Source organism: Mustela nivalis (assembly GCF_964662115.1).
Source record: "Mustela nivalis genome assembly, chromosome: 1".
Lineage (NCBI taxonomy): Eukaryota > Metazoa > Chordata > Mammalia > Carnivora > Mustelidae > Mustela > Mustela nivalis.
In genome coordinates this window covers 117,162,980-117,184,896 of record NC_139020.1, presented here as the reverse complement: position 1 = coordinate 117,184,896, position 21,917 = coordinate 117,162,980, and the positions used below count along the sequence as shown (strand labels likewise).

The 21,917-nt window shown below is 42.9% G+C and overlaps 1 protein-coding gene across 21 annotated transcripts in view; it reads left to right on the top strand.

The window, feature by feature from the left end:
• KALRN (kalirin RhoGEF kinase) overlaps nt 1–21,917 on the top strand; it is a 661,801-nt gene that overhangs the window by 384,156 nt on the left and 255,728 nt on the right. For 16 of the 21 annotated variants that reach the window (XR_014303322.1, XM_082700868.1, XM_082700853.1 and 13 more), the window contains 5 exons: nt 5,323–5,541; nt 8,983–9,132; nt 12,243–12,357; nt 16,226–16,341; nt 16,815–16,937. Coding sequence is in view for 20 of the 21 variants with exons in the window: in XM_082700868.1 (XP_082556994.1) it covers nt 5,323–5,541; nt 8,983–9,132; nt 12,243–12,357; nt 16,226–16,341; nt 16,815–16,937 (723 nt within the window). In the remaining variant the exon portion in view is untranslated. The remainder of the gene's footprint in view (nt 1–5,322; nt 5,542–8,982; nt 9,133–12,242; nt 12,358–16,225; nt 16,342–16,814; nt 16,938–21,917) is intronic. The other 5 variants (XM_082700867.1, XM_082700854.1, XM_082700849.1 and 2 more) reach the window with 1 other exon arrangement.

The window sequence follows — 21,917 nt, the reverse complement described above, 5'->3', positions numbered from 1 at the left end:
AGGCAGAGGCCTTAACCCACTGAGCCACCCAGGCGCCCTGGCAAATCATTTTCTAAGAAGGAACTCAGCAGAGGAGAGAGGCTTTATTATCATCAGCTGCCTCTGTCTCAGTTTACTGGCATACACAAATATAAAAGCATTAAGATCTATTCACCACCAAGGAAAAATCTGGATTGGGGTCTCAGTTGAGAATCAGGCACAGAGTGGTCAAAGCCCCATTGAGAGGCAGCATGAACAGAGTTTGGGCAGATAGACTGGGCGCGTGGCATGAAGCTGTGAGGGTGTGAGGCGGAGAGAAGACCACTGTTGGCCACACCCCCTTGTTTATCTCAAATGTGAAGGTAATTAACTTTCCTGTCCCATAAGCAAATGTTGGGTCAATAAAACCAAGTATCATGATGTACTAGAGCATTTCAATGAGTGAGTGGAAAATAGTGGGTGTATGCATTAGCAGTCTTAGTGCGATGACCAAATTCTACCGCTTGCATAAGCAGGATGTATTAATTTGTAATGGTGCTGTTTTACCCATATGGAATAGAAGCTTACTAAGCATGTATGTCCCTAATCACATTGGTGCAACTTGATCAAATATTCTTGGAATTGATATTGAGATCCCATGAGGCCCCTGTTGAGTATTTGTCTATGGTCTGAAGAGGAGATGGCAGAGCAGATAGGATTTCCAGAAGATCAAGGGAATGGAGGGTAGGCAGGTCTACAGTAGAGTGAAAAGAATGAACTTCAAATATGCTTCTTCTCCAGGTGGCCTTGTGCTTCTCTCTAAAAGTGTTGTTTTAAACCAGGTTCTACATCAAGGGAAAGTTATGCCAGGGAAGATTTATACAATTTGAAAGGGATCTAACTAGTCTAGTTTGATGTGGCCCATTTTGGTGGTCATTACTTACTGGAGGCCTTCCTAGTGATTGCCAATAGAGGACATAATTTAATTTCTTGGACCCTAAGAAAAAATCCTTGGTTCCATAAGGGAAAACTAGCTATGGGAAGGATGACTAGATAATTTATTGTTAAAACTGAGATACTTCAAAGAGGGAAGAAGGATATTATTAACAACTCAGCTAGAAAAATAGGCACATAGTAGAACTATCGTGGGCAGAGTAGCATGTCTGCTCACCCTAGCTTGGGTGGACTTTTTGGTTTAAAGGTTGCATTTATTTATTTTTTTTAAGATTTTATTTATTTTTTTGACATAGAGATAAAGAGCACAAGTAGGGAGAGCAGCAGGCAGAGGGAGAGGGAGAAGCAGGCTCTCCACTGAGCAGGGAGCCCAGTGCTTGATCCCAGGATGCTGGAATCATGACCTGAGCTGAAGGTAGCTGCTTAATTGACTGAACCACCCAGGCAACCCATTTAAAGGCTTTAGTCTCCCCAAAGAAGGTCAGAATTTTTACCTCAAGTATTCTGAGTTTTAGGAAGATAGAACCATTCAGAACAGAGAACAGCACATAGCACCCAGAAGCATAGCTTTATCAACAAACCTGTTAATTTTTTGTTAGCATGCAAAATGGTTTGGCTGATGTGTCTTCAGGAACTGTGACTATCAAAGAGACAAGCTCAGTTTTGAAATCAACTTTATTTGAAATCCTCTTATGTATTTTAAATATAAGCATTATGGCAGAATAAGTAGTTAAAACTAGATAATAAATTCAATTGATTTGGTTTAATTTTCTTCCATCTATTCCTACATTAACATCATGTATTAACTTCCTTGGTAATCCATGTCTTAAAGATATAACACTCAATAGGATTAGATAATAGTAGAAATAAATGCATAATAATGACTCAGGCTTATCAAAGCAAAGACTATGTCATATGCATAAAAGTTTGTCATTTGGAAATTAAAGGGGATGGAGTTCCAAGGACTATCAGATGATAATGAGTTTCAGAATAAGGAAGAGGATTTATTACATAGTCTAAATTATAGGACAATTAGAGTTAGTCCTTCACTCCCAGAGAAAAAGACATAATCATGGGGTTTTGATGACAATTATATGCTGGTTTCATATACTGAGGAGAAGCCAGTTAATTATCATAATCACTAATGTTCATTTGGTGAACCCTTCCTCTGCGGGAAGCTCTGCGGATACCATTCTAACTCTGGAGATTAAATAATGTGGTGTGATATGGTGGGAATGAGCACAGGAATAGTCAAAACTGAATCTTATCCCTAGTGTCATCACCCCCCTGGTTGGTATGTTAGGGGGCAGGTCACTCAGCCAGCCTCAGCCTCAGATTTGTAATTTATGAAGTGGGAATAATAACATCCACCTTGTCGTGGTGTTGCGAGAACTCGAAAAAAATACGCATAAGCATAGGGCCAGGTACCCTTGGATAAATGACAGTTATTAAAGTGATGTTTAAAGTCATGTTTGCCTTGAGAATCAGCCAAATATATTAAATGAATGATACAGGAGTTCAGGAAAGAGTAGTTTTTAGTGAGTCTCCAGCTGTCCAAAAGGATTTTTTTTATATAACATTTAAAAAATTGTTAATTCCACTGTAGTTAACATACAGTGCCATATTAGTCACAGGTGTGTGATATAGTGAGGCGGCAATTCTGTGCATTACTCAGTGTTCATCATGATAGGTGTACTCTTTAATCTTCTCTTAAAGGAGACCAGACTTGAGCTGAGTCTCAAAGGACAACTGGAACATAGATGGGGAGAGAGGAAGGGGTGTTCACTAAAAGACAGGAAGAATGAAGGTAACAAAAATAAGCTCACTATGGTGAGCACTGTGAATTGTGTAAGATTGATGAATCACAGACCTGTACCCCTGAAACAAATAATACAGTATATGTCAATAAAAACAAAACAAAACAAAAAGACCTGCTCTAACAATTCTCAGGGTCAATGTGAATCTAATTAGACAATAGATATTAAAGTACTCCTCTAAGAAAAAATTAAAAAAAAAAAAAAGCCAGGTTGTGTTTGCAGAGGGTTTTTTTAAGGAAGTAGTAGATGATAATGTTATGGACGTCGTTCAAGACTACATTGGGAGGAGATTTTAAGAACATCCTTCAGAGTTTGGACTTAATTTTATAACAGTGGAAGAATGACTAAAGGCTTTTGAATTGAGAGAAGGGAATGATGTTTAAGCACAAAATTAGAGTTTTGGAGCCAGAAGAACATTAGGGGTCACTTCACCCAAGCACTTCCTATTACAGAGAACCAACTGATGTGTTGGAAATGTGAGGGATGGGTTTGATGGATTCGAAGTGGAAGGCAAGGAGACTAGCTCTGGGACCACCATGGAAGTCCAGGCATGCAGTGGGTTGGACTGGGACTTGGGGTGAGGAATAGCAGTCCAGAATGATGTCCAGATTGTAAGCCCAGGTGACAACAAGGAGGGCACCATCAACACCAATGGTAGACTGCCATGGAAAGATACTTCCAGAGGGAGGGATTTCATTTTAATGTGGAATTTGAAAAGATGTCTGGGAGGAAGCAGGATGCTCTAATAGAATGGTCAAGCCATTTGCATTCACTGAGGAGCCTTCTTCCTCTCTCCAGGAAGACCTGTCACTTCTTTTACTAAGAACACATCTTTGTAAGTAGCTAAGGTGGGGCAGGCAGCTAAAGCAATTGAATCAGTGCTGCTGGCTTGGAGTGAGAAATATGGCGGGCAGCTCACCCTCACCCCCAAAGACAGTTAAAGATGAGGGTCCCATGAAGTGTGAGAGTTGAATACTGGGCGACATCTACAAAAAGGAAGTAATAGCAGCCATGGGTATAGATAAGAGTTCCACAGAAGGGAACAAAAACCAAGAATGCACCTTGGGGTACCCCTCTATTTAGGAGACAGGAGAAGAAAATGGTGCCAATAAGTAAAACAGACAAAGAAATCTGGAATTTGTGGAAGATCATTCTGACCCTTAGTTTACTTTTTTTTTTATTTTAAAGTTTACTTTTTCTAACCATGTTCAACATTTAGGAACTCAAATTCTGATCTGATCATCACTATCGAGAGGCTGACTTAGTGGAGAAACAAGAGAGTAAAGGAGTCTAGGTTGCTAGAGGCAGTCATGCTAACATAATGAACACTGAGTACAGATACCAGAGACGGGGAAGGGAAGCCAGGAGATAGGTGATAGAGGGAGGGGGGGTGTTATAAACAGGACTGCGCAGACTGCAGTCTAGGATGGGGGTGAAGGGGGCTGCATGGTGTAGGGTTGATAGGGAGGGAAGTCGCACTCACACAGGGAGTGCCAAATGGATCAGCTCTTGTGAACCATCCCAGCACTGCTGCCAGAGAAGAAGGGCAGAAGTAATGCTAGAGTAAATTACTGGGCCACTAGCTGTCCGTTTTCACCAGGAGCTGAGCTATACTTTCCTAAGCATGCAGAGGCCAAGTCAGCCCTGTACCATTGAGTTAAAGTGATCCTCGCAGTTGAGGTCGGGATAATATTAGGTCTTTGAAGTCCTATGTTTCAACCACATCCATACTTTATTTTAGTAAATTTTAATCCCTTTTAGCTCTCTATCTCTGCCATCCAGTCCTCCAGCCTGGTCTCCCCCTCCGCCCTGCAGTTAATGGGAACTCTGAGAATGCAAACCACATTTGGCTTGAATAAGAAAATAAACCTTCCGCTGTATATCTCTATATATTATCCCTAAAGGCAAACATAAGTAATGTAATAATGTAGGGATTACACATTGAGCTGAATTATGTACTATGCTGTTCTGTTCCCTTTGTGGGGTGCTAAGGAATAGTGAGATGCTGCCTTAGGCTTTATTAACCTGCCCAGTCCTACTGGAATCCTTTTCAGCTAATGTTTAAAATGATTGCATCATTGACTAAACTTTGTATTATGTGGAGTTGTTTTTTCTTACATTTGACGTAAAGTGGAGCTATAGCAGTAATCTCCTTGAAAACTCTTAACTACAGTGAACAATTTTATGATTAGATTTGAAAAGAAAATTTGACTAGTGTCTGAACCAATCAGGAGCAGATGTATACACAACTGCTGTTTCTCTACCACAGAAACGGAGACATCTTTAGAGCCAGTGACGGGAGAAGGAGAGTGGGGGCAGGAGTTGGGGTCCTGAGCATTCGGTTAATGAAAACGCATGATGTTCTTTTTTTTGAAATATGCTTTAAGGCCGTGATCGTATAGTGGTTAGTACTCTGCGTTGTGAAATATGCTTTAAAAGCAATGATGTATTAATCGTCATAACAAAATGTTTGAATCCACCATTTAAAGCTCTTTAACTTTTCTGCATCTTTCCACTCACGCCTCACTCCACCCCCTCCCGTACCACGCCTGGGTCGTTCCCACGGACCTCTCTCTCCTCCCCTTGTGCCCAGTCCCTCTTTCATGCCACTTCCTTGCAGAAGACGCACCAGAGCGCCCTGCAGGTACAGCAGAAAGCTGAGGCACTGCTCCAGGCCGGCCATTATGACGCTGACGCCATCCGGGAATGTGCCGAGAAAGTGGCCCTCCACTGGCAGCAGCTCATGCTGAAGATGGAAGACCGGCTAAAACTAGTCAACGCCTCTGTGGCATTTTATAAAACTTCTGAACAGGTGAGGGAAGGGCTGGGAGATGGGGGACTAATGTTGGTGGAAGGTTGTTTTTTTCCCCTCATACTGCTAACCTATACTATCTCCCTCAAGAAGCAGCTAGTCCTCTCAGCAGTAGCCTTTTAGAATAGAATAATGACATGAAAATAACTACAGTTAGCCTCCTTATAATATTTTCCATTAAAGAAGTTAACCATGTGATTTGTTTCTTGTAACATCTCAGCCTCGTCAGATCTAAGTATTGAAGGAGAAATTAGGTGTATGCTGAATACTAGGTTGATGGCTGTCTCAGCCAGCTACTGCCACGATAATGCTGTGTAATGAATTACCATACAACTCAGTGACATAAAACTATGAGCATTTTGTTTTTAAGTATTTGAGTTCAGCTGATCTTGACTGAGTTTGATAGAACCAGGCTCTAAGCTGGACATCTGGTCTAGATCTTTTTTCATGTCTCTCAGCCTCCTGGACCAGCAGCTACTTGAGGCACATTTATGGTGAAGAGTAGGAGTGCAAGAGCCCAAAATCTGCTGTGCAATTGCATCTCAAATCTCCAAGTGTGCCACATGCTCTAACATCCTTTCAGCCAAAATGAGTCACATGGCCAAGCCAACATCAGTGAGGCAGGGAAGTCTATGCCTCCAGTGAAGGTCAGGAGAGTAGGGTGAGAATCTGCAGAGCATCATCTGGGGTGCCCAGTCAGGCCCTATGCTTGGAAAACATACACTCTTTCACTCATGGGGCTCTCCATCTGACAGAGGAGACACAGCCGTCTCTCCTCCATAGGTTATGAGCCAAGCAGATGGGGTGGAGCAGCTGTGGGAGAAAAGGCAGGAGATGTACACAGCGGGATGACAAGGATTTAGAGCCCTTACTTTCCCATCTGTACGGTAATATGTACAAGGGCTAAGAGGATTTCTAACTGATTTGGGTGCTTTCAGGGAATTCTTTCATGAAATAGAGGTTGAAAACAGACATAATTGTCTTCCATGTAAAACATGTTCCTCATTAGAATTGCTCCCTGATAGAAATAGATCAGAGAAACCTTCTCCTCTGGGTGAATTACAGGGGCCTTGGGTAAGTCTACCTGGAGTAAATATAACATGCCTCTCTGAGGGCCCTGTGGCCAGTGTTCCAGCCTCCACACCTTCTCTCTGTTCTCAACTGATGGTGTCTTGATGGCCCCAGAGTTGGGAGCAGCAGACTAAGGCAATTTATCAATTCAACAGTATCCCAATCGAACCCCAGCAAACTTTTTGATAAAAATTGATACACTGGTTGTAAGATATATATGGAAATAAAAAGAACCAAGAATAACCAAACAATCTTGAAAAGAAAAAGGAAAGTTGGAGTTACACTACCTGATTTTAAGACTTATTCTACACGTACAATGATCAAGATGAAATGATGTTGTTGTAAGAATAGACACAAGGAAAAAGAATAGAGATTCTAAAAGTGGACCCACAAATATGCAGCTGATTTTTGACAAAACAATTCAGAAGTGAAGTCTTCAACAAATGATGCCAGATAACTGAAATCGGGCTTCCCCTGCTAACTGAAAGTAGTGTTCCTATGAAAACTTTTATAAGCTGAAATCCGATGCAAAGAGCAATGACCATTTACTTAGATGGAAGAAATTTTTGAATATTCCCAGACCTAAAAAGTAACCTCTTTTAGGCCTTTCTGAAATCTTAGGGACATATCTTGCTAACAGCTACACAGAATAAATCGAGATAAATCACAGGTGGTCACAGACACAGTTCGGAGCTGTTGCAGCTGGATGCTAAGATGCTACTTCTCCAGGAACTACACCTGGGGAAGGATCTTGGGTGGGAGGTACCACTGTCATTGCCCAGGATGTGTACTGCCTCTAGAACAGCCCCACAGCTCACTGCAGAACAAACACTGAACACTACTTTCACCTTTTGCCTTTTATCTTAAGAGTGAAAACCTACCTCATATTTCTTTCAGTTAGCAAAAACAGGTACTAATGTAGGTCTTTCATAAAAGCGAAATGGCATAATGTGAACTTGTAGAAAGCAGGGAATACCTATATCCATTTTTTTAAAAAATGAGGTTAAGCCCTGTCTAGTATCACACACAAATTTTAGTTTTTGATGGATCTAGATGCTGAAGGGGACAAAGCACTACATTAAAGTCAGGAAATTTGACCCAGAACTGACTCAGATCTTTGTTTCTTTAGCTGCTAAATTGAAAGATTTGTGTTTGATAATCTTTTCATTTCTTCTAGTTCCCAAGTTGTTTTTAGTCCAGTATTATCATGGGACCTAACTATGTCTTTTCTTAAAGTTTTTGCTTCTCTATAATTCATTTTCTCTCAAGACTTGGGTCGTCCTACACATGTTCATGCCTTCCATAAGAAGAAAAGTGTGTGGTGCTAGAGGAGTCAGAATTCAGGGCCAGGTCTTCTCATGACATGGGGAGCACATTGGCTACTAGGGTGTGCTGCCTGGGACATCTTTTAGCTCAATTCATCACTCAGTAAACATCCTATCCAACACCATACTCTTCCTCAAAAGGGATGACTTTCTCAGGCAAAGGGGACCTGGGATATGTAGCTGTTCCCCACCTCCTGCCATAGCCAAGCGTTCAAAGCCTAGTGAAGGAAAATATAGGGATAGGAGTTTCTGTTTTCTGCATCCTTCCCCAGGCCTTGACACAAGATTGCCCTGGGTCCCCTTCTGTTACACCCAACCTATCTTCCATCCAAGAGCCATTCAAAATGCTTTTGCTTTTAGAGTATGACCTCTTAGCACTTGAAGAACAACTCTTTTTTTTTTTTTTTAAGTTAACCCAAGCGTATTATGATCTGAACAAAACGTCTCTTTTGTAATTGAAGGTCTGAAGATGTCACTGCCTTATGACAATACCTCTAGACATTTTGCGGGAATATTTTTGCCAAGGGAGGGGAAAGAAAACATTTCATTTATGGCCCATAAGTCCCACAACACAGCTTTTTGCTCCTTTATTTCTATTTAGGGCTACTTCCTGTAGGGCAAGTGTGGATGGTTGGACAAGCCTAAGCCTAGTGTATTCTCTAAACTTCATTTTCCTGCTCTGCCACATTGACAGAGTTATCATGAAGTTCAGTGATAGAGTATATAAAGAACACTTTGAACCCCCCCCCCAAATTACTGGTCTTTTTTCTTCTCTTACCCTGTATACTCTCCCTAAGTGACGTTGGCCTTCAGCCAGCAACTGTCCAATGATTCCAGAATCCATCTCTCAGTCCTAACCTGTCTCCTGAGTTCAGCTGTGTCCTAGACTTACCTTCCATGTCCCAGAGGCACCACGTGTTCTAAATCTACAGACTGAACTTCAAATGAAACTAGTCACCTGCATAGGGTTCTGTTGGCTGAAGGTGCTCAGAAGACACTCTCCTGATCTGTTAATTTACTGAAACTTTCCTCCATGGTTCATTAGGTCTGTAGTGTCCTGGAGAGTTTAGAGCAAGAATACCGGAGAGACGAGGACTGGTGTGGTGGACGAGATAAACTGGGACCAGCTGCAGAGATCGACCATGTCATCCCACTCATCAGCAAACATTTGGAACAAAAGGAGGCCTTTCTTAAGGTCAGAGCACATTGTCATTGAAGATCACATGTACACACACACACACAGTTTCATCATATGGGATTTCCATTCCCCTCTTTTTCCTCACTTCTTATCTAAAGGGAGGCATTTGTAGAGAAGATATTGGCTGGTTAATTTGGAAGGTTGAAAAGTTATGCTTCCAACATTATTTCTCTCCCTACTTTCTTTATAATTAGACAGTTATACACCATTACTGCAGGTGCCTGTTTGAATATCTTGATATCTCATTGATGTTGGTAATAGAGATAACACATAGTTTCACCCAGTTATGTTTGGCTTATGAAAATATTTTTAATTGAAACACAAAGCCTTGGAAGCATCTGTTTGACTCAGTCAGTAAAGCATGCAAACTCTTGATCTCAGGGTTGTGAGTTCAAGCCCCCATATTGGGTATAGAGATAACTTAAAAGAAATAAATTTAAAAAAATTATATATATATGCTCTCACGCACATGCATATATACATATATATATATGTCTATATATAAAACAGCATTAAAATAAATATTTTATAAATGGATGATGCAAAATTTAGGGCAAGAATTAAATAAATTTAGACACCTTATTTATTTGCCAATCTAGCAATTATCAATAACCATTAGATATAACACCATTTATTCTGTGGCATGAAGAGAGAAATACCTCATTTTGTTTGTTTTGTTCTTATTAGAGCCCCAACTTCCCAGAGAGGAAGCACAGTCCTGTTCTGAGCAGGCTTTCAGCTAGTGTGGAAAGTCCTAGTAAGCCTCTTTCCTCCAGCCTTTGATCATCTCTCCAACAGAGTCATCTGTGTTAAAACTTACCTAAAGGCTCTGTTTACTCTCAAATTTCTTGCTTTCATGTTCTGCTTCCTTTCAGGTTTCTGGGAGTACAAAGAGAATTTTTATACCCTGACATGTTACCACTGCTTTTCTATAACTCTGTAATTAACTGACTTTCTTTTATTAGGGATTTTTTCTACTTGACCACTCCTTTGAGTTTCACTTTTTTCTCTCGCTCCCTCTCTTTTTGAGATGGCTTCTCCCTACTGTCCTCCTGTCTATCAGGTGTGTGCACCCACACTCAGAATCCTTAGCAATGAGCTCTTACCAATAAGATTAAATAAAAAGTCTTCTCTACAGGGTGCAAGAGATTTTAGAAGTCTTCTCTACCATAAAACAAAATTTAAAACAATGACCAAACGAGAGCATATGAAAGACTTTTAAAAGAGGTATAAAGATATTACTTCATAAAATGACATGTTTCTTTTGAATAATGAAAGAAGAAAATGTTCTGGCCTAACGTTTTCCGTATGTGCCTAAAATCTTAGGTGAGAAATTCCCTGTGCCTGTGAGAATTAAATGCCTGATGGATGGACTATTGAGTTCTCCATTTAGGTGTGTTAGTTGATCTATGTTGGATACCTTAGCTTTGGACCACCATCCAGCTGTTAAATTCATGGACCTCACAATAGATGGACCCACCCAAAAATCTTTTACCAGAGCTCCCAAAACCATGTTGTTAATGCAAAAATTTTTTTTGTTAATGCAAAATTTAAAATAATTTTTTACTATCTAATTTAGAGAGTCAGTTGTTAAATGTCAAAGGTATTAAAATTTGACAGTTTCATCTAGATAATATCAGAAACTGTAGATTAAAAATTAGTGGACTAGGGTCAATAGCAGTCCCCCTTATCCATGGGGAATATGTTCCAAGACCCCCAGGGGATGCCTGAACCTGTGAATAGTGTTGAACCCTACATATACCATGCTTTTCCCTACTCATATACACCTATGATAAAGTTTAATTTATAAACAAGGCACAGTAAGAGAGGAACAGCTGATAATAGATAACTGATAGATACGTAGAACAACTATGACAATATACTGTAATAAAAGTCATGTGAATATGGTCTCTCCCTCAAAATATCTCACTGCACTGTACTCACCTCTCTTGTGATGGTATGAGATGATACAATGCCTGCGTGGTAAGGCGAAGTGAGGGGAATAGCATAGGCAGTGTGAGGTAAGGATAGGCTACCACTGACCAGACAATGCATCAGGAGGACGACCTGCTTTGGGACTGCAGTAGATTGTGGGTAACTGACACTGCAGAGAAGAGAACTGGGGATAAGGGGAGGCTTATACTGCCTCTAGACTTGTACAACAGAAAAAATTCTGCTCTGTAAAGAAATTCAGAAATTCTGTGGTCTTGAGAGGAACTAGAAATACTCTGCCCATAGTCATAGATTCCAGCCCTGATGTGCTTCATGGTTCCTGCCCTTTCTGGACCTGGGTCTCCTCCCTGGGCACAAGGAGTATGTGACCTGTCCTCTCTGCCATCCACACCTAATGGGAGTCATAAAGAGGGTAGCATAGTGGCTCTTATTCCTGTGTATAGATCCATATTTCCCAGCAATAAGATATTAGTGTTATTGAGCTGGAGCGAATTTTATGGACAAATAAGTTTTTTAAATGTGGGTGACTTCCATTTAGATATGGAATGTGTGGTTAATAGGCTTGTTTACCAAATTTGCTTTCTTGAGTCTTAATTAAACAAATGCGGGGCACCTGGGTGGCTCAGTGGATTAAAGCCTCTGCCTTCCGCTCGGGTCATGATCCTGGGATCCTGGGATTGAGTCCCACATCGGGCTCTCTGCTCCGCAGGGAGCCTGCTTCCTCCTCTCTCTCTGCCTGCTTCTCTGCCTAATTGTGATCTCTGTCTGTCAAATAAATAAATAATAATAAATAAATAAATAAATAAATAAAAATTAAACGAATGCAGAAGTGGCTTACCCCAGTGGTCCTTTAAGAGGCATTCTGATGGCAGAGGAAAACCAGCCTGAGACGTTAGTACCTACAGAGAGAGGTAGTCAAGGGATGCCTGATTGCTGATTTTCCTCTGGGATGAAAAGGGGAGAGGCCCAGGGAGTAATTCTTTACACCACAAAAAGGGGAGCTTCCTGCTTTGTAATGGGAGTGTCTGGGAACCAGAAGTGGCCTCAAGGGCTCTGCTCACCCAGAGCTCCAGAAACCTGTCCACCAGTGCCCCTCTCCCAGTGTCTCAGACCCCATGCACCTGCTGGGGTCCTCACACCTTCGTCTCTTTCAGGCCTGTACCCTGGCCCGGCGGAACGCAGAGGTGTTCCTCAAGTACATCCATAGGAACAACGTCAGCATGCCCAGTGCTGCCAGCCACACCCGGGGACCTGAGCAGCAAGTGAAAGGTCAGTGTGGGAGTGTCCAGCCACAGGCTACATCAGCAGCACAGACCAGAGGCTGTGAACCTGGTCCCTGTGCACTCTCATGTTTCCTGCTGCTTCTCCTTAGATAAGAGGACATTTGATGTGGGGCAGGGGGGATGGGCAGTGTTTAAAAGGGCATCAGGACTGGGAATAGAAAGATGAAGATAAAATTTCCCTAGCACTTTTTCATTTATCTTAATCTAGAGCAGCACTTCACAGAATTTTCTGAAGGACCAGACATAGTCCATACCTACCCTGTGCATCTAGTAGGCACTAGGCACGTGGGCTGCTGAGCACTTGACTGATGTAGCTAAGGCAACTGAAAAACTAAATGTTTCCTTCTCTTGACTGTGTCTTAGTTTAAGTGTAAGTAGCCAGCTGTGGCTAACATACTGAGGAGCACAGATGAGGCTTTCTTACAGCCTGGAAACTAGACGCACACTGAGAATTGTGAAACCAAGTTCTAATCCTGGCTTTGTTACTTACTATGTGAGCTTTTAAAACTTTAAGTTTCTTACTTTAAAATGATGAGCATCTGAACTCTTCTTGCTCATCAAAACATGGTCCCCAGTCCAGCAGCCCTGGAATCACCTGGGAGTGTGTTAAGAAACAGAACCTCAGGCTCTGCCTAGACCTACTGAAACAGAAGCTGCATTTTGGCAAGGGCTCCTGCCAGTCCCAACCGGATGATTTGTGTGCACATCAAATTTAGATAAGTACTGGTCCAGCACATCTTTAATATCTCTCTGAATTCTATAGAGTCTACAGTTACATGAAAAAATCAGTAACCTTTAATCATTGCTTATTAGATGACCACATTAAGCTTAAATTATTATCGGTAGTATCACTTATGCTGGGCCATGCAGAAATTAGCCTTTGAGCAGGAGAAGAATTTAACAAATGTCATCCCAACACAGCAGAGGGCTCCCAGCATAGAGACCAAGGCCAGGGAGGGAGCTGAAACTGGCCTGGAGTGAGGGCTGGGGCAGGCCTGGAGTGAGGGCTGCAGAGCTGATCTGCCTAAGGAAGGGCTCCCTCCCCCTGCTCAGAGAGCTTAGGAGGCTGCAAGATCAGAGGCCACTGAGAAGAATTAAATTTAGTAATAAAATTCCCTATGGAGAAGAGGCAGGCAGGGTTCCTCTTCCAGAGGTGCTCCCCGTTTGAGGTCCAGGAACCCTGTGGCTGGCTGGCCACTGGCATGCTACAATGCTCGTGACCTGACTTAGCGTTGGGTTGGCGGTGGTGTGGGTGAGACCAACTGCCTTGTGAGCAAACCCATGCCCCCTGTACCTCAGTGTGCTTCAAGCCTCGGGCTCACAGAAAGAGCAGGGTATGCTGCAGCTTCATGGGGGTGAAGGCAGGTTATTGTCCTTGGGAAATCTTTCCAGAATGGGAGAAATGAAATCTGAAACTCTTTAGGATTTTTGCCTGATCAGGATTGATTCTCTTAACCACCCTGTAAGATTCTGCAGTCAGCAAAGCTCTGATTAGGAGACAGAAAGATTAAAGTAAACACTGCTTCTCACTTGTCTCTGCCCAGATGAGGCTTCCTCCAGCAGGGACCTATAATTTCTCCTGTACCCATTTCTTGTCTACCCGCTACCCAGACCTAAGTCCAGTGCCACTTATTTTAAGTTTTTGGCACAGGCGCAGTTATTACAGCATAAAGCCCAGTGCCATACAACTGTCAGCATTTTTTGTTCAAGTCACTGTGCGTTGGCTGGGGACTAGCTGTCTTGGCCGGTCTCAGCAGTGCGTTTCTGCCAGCCTGGCTGGCTTAGTGCCTCACTACAGGTTGGAGTCTTGTCTGCTCCACATGTATTAATTCCAGGACCTCAGCTGAAGAAGCGATTACCCAGGAAAACTTCTTATAGTGATGAGGGCAAGGTCAAGTGCACAAGCACACTAAATTCCGACTTGTATAATATCTATTAACAATCCCTTTGCCAGAGCAAGTCACATAGCTGTACCCTGGGGGTGGGGCGAGAGGAAGTAGGATTTATCTCTTTGGGGAGGAATTAAAAAGTTACATAATAAAGGCATGGATATAGGGATTGGTGAATAATTGAGACCTGTAAAATTCTCAGCCTAAGGGAAGAGAGACAGAGTCTGTCCTTAGATAATCAAACTTCCAAGAGGATGCACGAAAAGTTCTAAGTACAAGCACTGCAAATTGGTTGTACCCTTTCTTAAAAAAATTTTTTTATTGAAATGCAATTTAGTTAACACACAATATATTACTAGTTTCAGGGATAGACTATAGTAATTCATCAGTTGCTTGTAACACTCAGGACTCATTACATCACGTGCCCCCCTTAATGCCCATCACCCAGTGACCCCATCCCCTCACCACACTCCCCTCCAGCAACCCTCAGTTTGTTCCCTTATAGTCAAGAGTCTCTTATGGTTTCTCTCTCTCTCTTTTTATCTTATTTTATTTTTCCTTCTCTTCCCCTGTGTTCATCTGTTTTGTTTCTTAAATTCTGCATATGAGTGAAATCATATGGTATTGGTCTTTCTCGAACTGACTTAATTTCACTTAGCATAATACCCTCCATCTCCATCCACATTGTTGCAAGTGGCAAGATTTCATTCTTTTTGATGGCTGAGTAATATCCCATTGTAGATATCTACCAGATCTTCTTTATCCATGTGGGCTCTTTCCATAGTTCAGCTATTGTAGACATGACTGCTGTAAACACTGGGGTGCAGGTGCCCCTTTTTGTAAAGCACAGTAGTCTGTGTTCACAGCCCCTATAACTGGGAGGACCAAGACAGCTAAGGAACCAGGCTCTGAAGTCAAACATTCCTGAATGACCCTGAGCAATGACCTATCCTATCTGAACCTCACTTCCTTCATCTGTAAGTAGAGGTAATAATGGTACGAACATCACAGGGTATTGTGCCTGCCACAGAGTGAGTGCTTAATAAGTAGTAATTTTTCATATCATCATTATTATGAATTAGTATATGACAGAGTTAGCAGGAAGCCGGAGGCAGACATAATACAGACTAATGGCGAGTGCTTCCAGCACAGAGCACACTATTAAACACACAGGGAATCTGGGCACATGGCCAGCTGCTGCTGCAGTGACAGGAGGAGGGAGAGACAGAACACGGATGGACACCTGCCGTGGCCCACCATGGGGCTATGTGCCTTGTGCATGTCCTCTCACCTGCCATCATTAGAGGTAACACGAGAATAGCTTGTGATCAGATCCGATTCACAGCAACACAGAAATTTGGACCTAGAGACACAATTCTAGGAAGACACGATTCCAATACGGCCTCCCTACGCTTGTGACTTAAAGGTCGTAAAATCAAGGCCGTGCTGTTCAGGTGCCATGTACACAGCCTCCCCTACAGGACAGGACCTGGCTCGTGAGCCGGGATACCCATGCAGCCACACTGGTCCTAACGCTCTTGTTCCTCTCCCACCGTCTCACAGAACCCAAGAGTGGCTGGGATTCTTATCAAGTCCCCTTGCTGTCCATAGGCTCTAGGTCCAAGTGAGTTAGTTGTTACTTTAAGAGCCGACACTTCCCAAGGTCTCTTACCATCAAGGACAGGCTTAGGTATGAAGAGAATCAAGATCCCTTTTAAGTTCCCCTAGGGTCATGCTCTTTGTCCCTTCACTGATGGAGCCTCATGGCCAGGCTCTCACCTCAGTCCCTCTGATCTTGCTCCCCTCTGGGAAATGCTTTCCTGTCCTCACATTTGGGACCTTGATTAGTCCCCTTGGGAGGCTGGAAAGTCACAGGAGTCTGGAAGCTGGGGTGTGTGGTGCCAGCGGCTGGCTGGTCGGGTTTGGGGCCTTCCCGAGCCAGTGCTCATCTTCTTTGCCCTGCAGCCATCTTGAGCGAGCTCTTACAGCGGGAGAACCGTGTCCTGCACTTCTGGACCCTGAAGAAGCGGCGGTTAGACCAGTGCCAGCAATATGTCGTGTTTGAGCGCAGCGCAAAGCAGGTACGTCCATGGTTCTCCCGGCTTCTCCTCTGTTCCAGGGGTGATAACAGTCACCAAGATGGCCATAGGGACAGTCCAGAAGAGGGTCATGGCAGCAGGCAGAGTAGATACGGGCAGTGGTGCGGACGAAAGGAAAGAGAACGGACTGTCACTTACTGGTTATTCAGCCTTTACCAAGCACACTGCACCAGGAGCTAGGAGGAGATGCTGGGGTTATCTGGGCCCTAACTTGTGCACGATGCTGAGCCTGGCCTAGAAGATGAGGGCCAGTGGATGAGACACTCTCCAGTTGGTAGGATGTTCTGAGTCAATGGGAGAGGGTTCAATCATAAAATCAGCTTCCAAGCTACATGCTGACCAAAATGTGCCAGCCTTTCCTGGGTCTGTCACACTGTGCCAAACAGCGTAGCAATGCATGTTTTCCTATGGACAGCTGACTTTTCGGGGACTGGGTGGGTTGTTTCCTCCCACAGGCGCTGGACTGGATCCAAGAAACAGGTGAATATTACCTCTCAACACATACCTCCACGGGAGACACCACAGAGGAGACTCAGGAACTGCTGAAAGAATATGGGGAATTCAGGGTGCCTGCCAAGGTAGGAGGCATTCCGGAGCCCTCCCCACATCCTCCAGCTCTCCCCAGTCTGGCCAGGTTCATGCTGCAGAAGGGAGAGCAGCCTCTCCACCGCGAAGCGCTGACCACAGGGCGGGTAGGGGGGTCTCCTTTGATGCCTGAATGCCAGGGGAATCGCAGCCTCTGGATGGAGCATCGATGTGAGGGAGGCCAGCTCGTGTGCACTGTGCTTACAAATATTCCTCTTCGTGCTCCAGGTCTAGACTCGGCTGTGTTCTTTCGGACCCAGTAAGGCAGAAGGATGTATTCATGTGACATGCGCACTGCCTGTGTGCACCTCTGCACCACATATTCTTGGTGTTGGAATGGTTTGGGAAGTCTGCTTTATAGGCTGATGACTATGGACGTGTTCACAAAGAAGACGAGGGTCTTACTTCCTGAACTGACTACTTCCATCTGGCCTCAGACCTGCAAACGAGCCAAGCTGGGGTCTCTGGGGAGCAAAATGTGCACTGGCACACACAGCGCACACCCTCACACCCCTGTTCACACTGAGGCAGGAAATGCTAGAGTCGGAGGACATGTGTTTTCACAGCCAGGATTTGATCTGGGGACCCTTGGGTTGAAATGAAAATCTGATCTGTCTCCGTTAGCTCTTTGTAGCATCCGCGGTCCTCACGCTGGGCTCCCTGCCGTGGGGGAGCCTGTCTTGGCATCACTTCCTCACAGGGCAGATGCTCTTCCTGGATTAGAGCTGCTTTTGTGGGGGGTCATGGCGGGGGCGGGGAATGTATTAATGCCCGTCCTCCCCAGGGATCACTTTGACACGAAGGCAAATTTCCTCTAGTTTGCTGTGACAAACCTTAGCCTCGTCCGTGAATGGATCCTTCAGGAGGGGTTACTCACTTTCTGACTCCTACACTATGAACGTTTGGTAGTGGGAAAACTTCCTCTGCATTCCAGTGCGCTTGGGGGCTTTTCCATTCAGTGTGGAAAGCTGTCAGTTTAGATAAGGGACTCATTTCAATACCAGCAAGAGCAAACAGCACTAGGAAGGTGGCAGATACACGAACTCTTTTCAAATCCAAATGAAAAGAGCTTTTGAATTACCTATTCTGTGTCTATCTGCCCCTCTGGAACTAGCGTCAATAATGAGTCATTAAGAAGCTGGATGTTATCAGATCCACTGGTGTTCCTACCCATATATTGTAGTAGAACTCCCTAGGACCAGAATCTTTGGAACCTAAGTGGAAATGTATTATTTAGTCCATTTACAATTTTTCTTTCCATCTTTCCCCTCTTTGCCATTTGTGTTATAACCAATGTAATTGGGTTCCATGCATGCAGCCTTTCCTTCCTTGCTATCCATCCTGCTCATCATTGCTGTTCATCTTTAAGACACTGGGTGGGTCATTTTACCACCGGGTCCGAGAGCTTCAGTGGCTCACCAGCACCTTCAGGTGAACAGCCTCCACAATGGCACCGTCTTACCTCTCCAGCTTTAGCCTCATTATTCTTTCATGCAAATTTTACGCTCCAGAGGCATGGATGTATTTTCCTACCCTCTGAGAGATACATCCTATATTTTCTTGCTTCTCTACCTCCTCTATACCATTTTTCTGCCTAGAATATCATTTTCTTCCTTCTAGTTTATACTTTCCAAAAAGAGCCCACCTTTCTACTGGAGTGCCTCCCCCTCTGTGATCCTGTGGCCACGAACCACCCTGTTCTCCAGTAATCTGTGTGATGGGGTATCTCCCATGTGAGGCAACAAGATCCCAAAGGATAAGAGCCACACTTTATTCACTTATGTGACCGAATTGTGCATTGAAGATAGGCTGCAGGTATCTGTGAACATGGGCAACAAAGAAGTTTGAGTAGATTTCAATGACTTCCTTCCCCCAATTTATGTTTAATATGATTCTATTACTTTGGCTCTTTCTCTTCCCTCACCCACCTAACTTAACTCTGTAATGGGGTTTTATTTTCCCCTCTGACACATTCCAAGTCTTGGGGCTATTCATTACTAGGATATCTACTGGATAACAAATCCATTTGAAGAGCTTCTGATGAAAGGCAACAGCCTCCTGTTCCACTCCAGCCCCACTTCCCAGAGGCAAGCCTCCTTTAACCAGCCAACTTTGACTGTAATCTTTGTAACCAGTAAAGTGAATTGGAAATGGAAACCAAATTGACCTGAAACCACAGGAGAGTAAATATGGTGGCCTTCAGGACTAAGCAGGCCAATAGAACGTATTGAGTATATTGAATTATTATACTCTGCTCCAAAGAAACACATCAACTCAAAGAAACATGGAACATAAAAATGTTCTTTCTACATAGCAATCCACAAGTATGAGAATAAAAATAAGATTAAGAGAATTCAGGTGGGGTTAAGAGGATAACAAAATTTTTCTTACTGTGGTAGGCTGTAGAAAGTCTGGTTAGAAGAATATATAAGATATTTTCCTGTTGAGGGTTTCACAATTTTTATAAGAGGTCAAGACACATGATGGGAGGAAAGCTTAATCATCTGGACAGCTGGAAGAAATCTATTTCTTTCTTTTTTTTAACACCTTAATTTTATTTTATTCTTTCAGTGTTCCAAGATTCATTGTTTATACACCACACCCAGTGCTCCATGCAATACCTGCCCTCCTTAGTACCCACCACCAGGCTCACCCAACCCCTTACTTCCCTCCCCTCCAAAACCCTCAGTTTGTTTCTCAGAGTCCATAGTCTCTCATACTTTGTCTCCCCTCCAATTTACCCCAATTCACTTTTCCTTTCCTTCTCCTAGTGTCCTCTGTGTTGTTCCTTATGCTCCACAAGTAAGTGAAGCCATATGATAATTGACTCTCTCTGCTTGACTTATTTCACTCAGCATGATCTCCTCCAGTCCCATCCATGTTGATACAAAAGTTGGGTGATTCCCACTTTCTGATGGCTGAGTAATACTCCATTGTATATATGGGCCATATCTTCTTTACCCATTCATCTGTTGAAGGGCATCTTGGCTCTTTCCACAGTTTAGTGATTGTGGCCATTGCTGCTATGAACATTGGGGTACACATGGCCCTTCTTTTTACTACATCTGTATCTTTGGAGTAAATACCCAATCGTGCAATTGCAGGGTCACAGAGTAGCTCTACTTTTAATTTTTTGAGGAATCTCCACACTGTTTTCCAAAGTGGCTGCACCAACTTGCACAGCTTTGTGCAAGGGGAAAGAAGCTTTCCCCTTGTGAAAGGGGAAAGAGTTCCCCTTTCTCCACATCCTCTTCAATACCTATTGTTTCTTGTCCTGGTAATTTTGACCATTCTAACTGGTGTAAGGTGGTATCTCAAGGTGGTTTTGATTTGAATTTCCTTGATGGCTGATGAACATTTTTTCCTGTGTCTGTTAGCCATTTATCTTCTTTAGAGAATGTCTGTTCATGTCTTCTGCCCATTTTTGACATGATTACCAAGCTCAACACCCAAAAAACAGATAATCAATTTCTTTCTCATAACAAGACTTTTTTTTTTTTTAGGTTCTTTGGTTTCTTAATTTTATAATCAGTTGGTTTTGGTATATACACAGGTTGTACAGCCATTGCCACTATCTAGTTCCAGAACATATTCATCACTCCCAAAACAAGCCCTATAGCCACTAGCAGCCATTCCCCATTCCTTCCTCTCCTCAGGAACCACAAGTCTATTTTCTGTCTTTGTCTATTCTGGAGATTTCATATAAACAGAATCATGGAATAATACAATATGTGGTCTTTTGTGTCTGACTCTTTTCACTTATAATATTGTCAAGGTTCATCCATGGTGTAACATATATCAGTACTTCATTCCTTTGTATGACTGAATAATATTCTATTATAAGACAGACCACATTTTATTTATCCATTTATTAGTTGATGGACATTTGGGTTGTTATCGTTTTGGGGCTACCATGAGCAATGTATTGCTGTGAATATTTGTAGACAAGCCTTTGTGTAAACCTGTTTTTTCAGTTCTCTTAGCTATCTACCCAGGCGTGGAATGGTAGAGCCATATGGTGACTCTTCTTTAACTTTTTGAGGAGCTGCTGACCTTTTTTCTGAAGTGGTTGTGCCATTTTCCATCCCCACCAGTGGCGTGGAAGAGTTCCAACTTCTCCACGATTTCTCTGATACTAGTTATCATTCATCTTTTTCATAATGCCATCCTGAAGGGTATCGAGTGGTATCTCATCAGGGTTTTTTGATTATCCCAGAAAAACACTTTTCTAAACCGGTCATTTTATCTCTGAAAGTGAAAGAAGCTTTGAGATAAATTGGACTTAATTCTTCTTAACAAGAGAGACTTATGTGATAACAAAAGTGACTGGAGCCTGAACTGAACTAAGTTAGCTAATTCAGGAATTCAGACCATGAGGAAAGGGGACACTGGGCTTGTCAGACAGGTGGTTTGGACTGAGAAAAGGAGAATCTGGACAGTTCACGTAAAAGGTGGACATTGCATTTCTGAGAATCAAGGGGAATATAGCTCACATGCAATAGATGTTTTTGAAAGCTTTAGTTTCTCATATATAACAACAAAGTCTCCGCCTTTGGAATGAATATGAAGATCTATCTCAAGAGCACTGTTTACCCACATCAGGGAGCTCAATAACTTACTATTGACAAAGAATGTGTCAGTAAATACAAGGAATATCAGCAATGAAAGGCAAATTGGAAGACGATAATGAAATTATAAAAATAACATCAAGAAGGCTAAATCTTAAAGACCTGTGAGATGTGCAAAAGACACCAAGAGGCTTTTTATAAACTATATTCAGCATAGGGTTCATTGATTAGGGAAAGATGGTATGATATTAACTGATCAAAGGGAGGAAGGAAGAGAAAGGGGAAATAAAGAAGGAAAATAGAACTACTGACCCCTTCTTTCTTACCTTTGAGTTTCCTAGCAGATTATATAGAATTCAAAATGGAAAGAGGAAAACATACATTTTAGGGGACCCATGAAGCCCA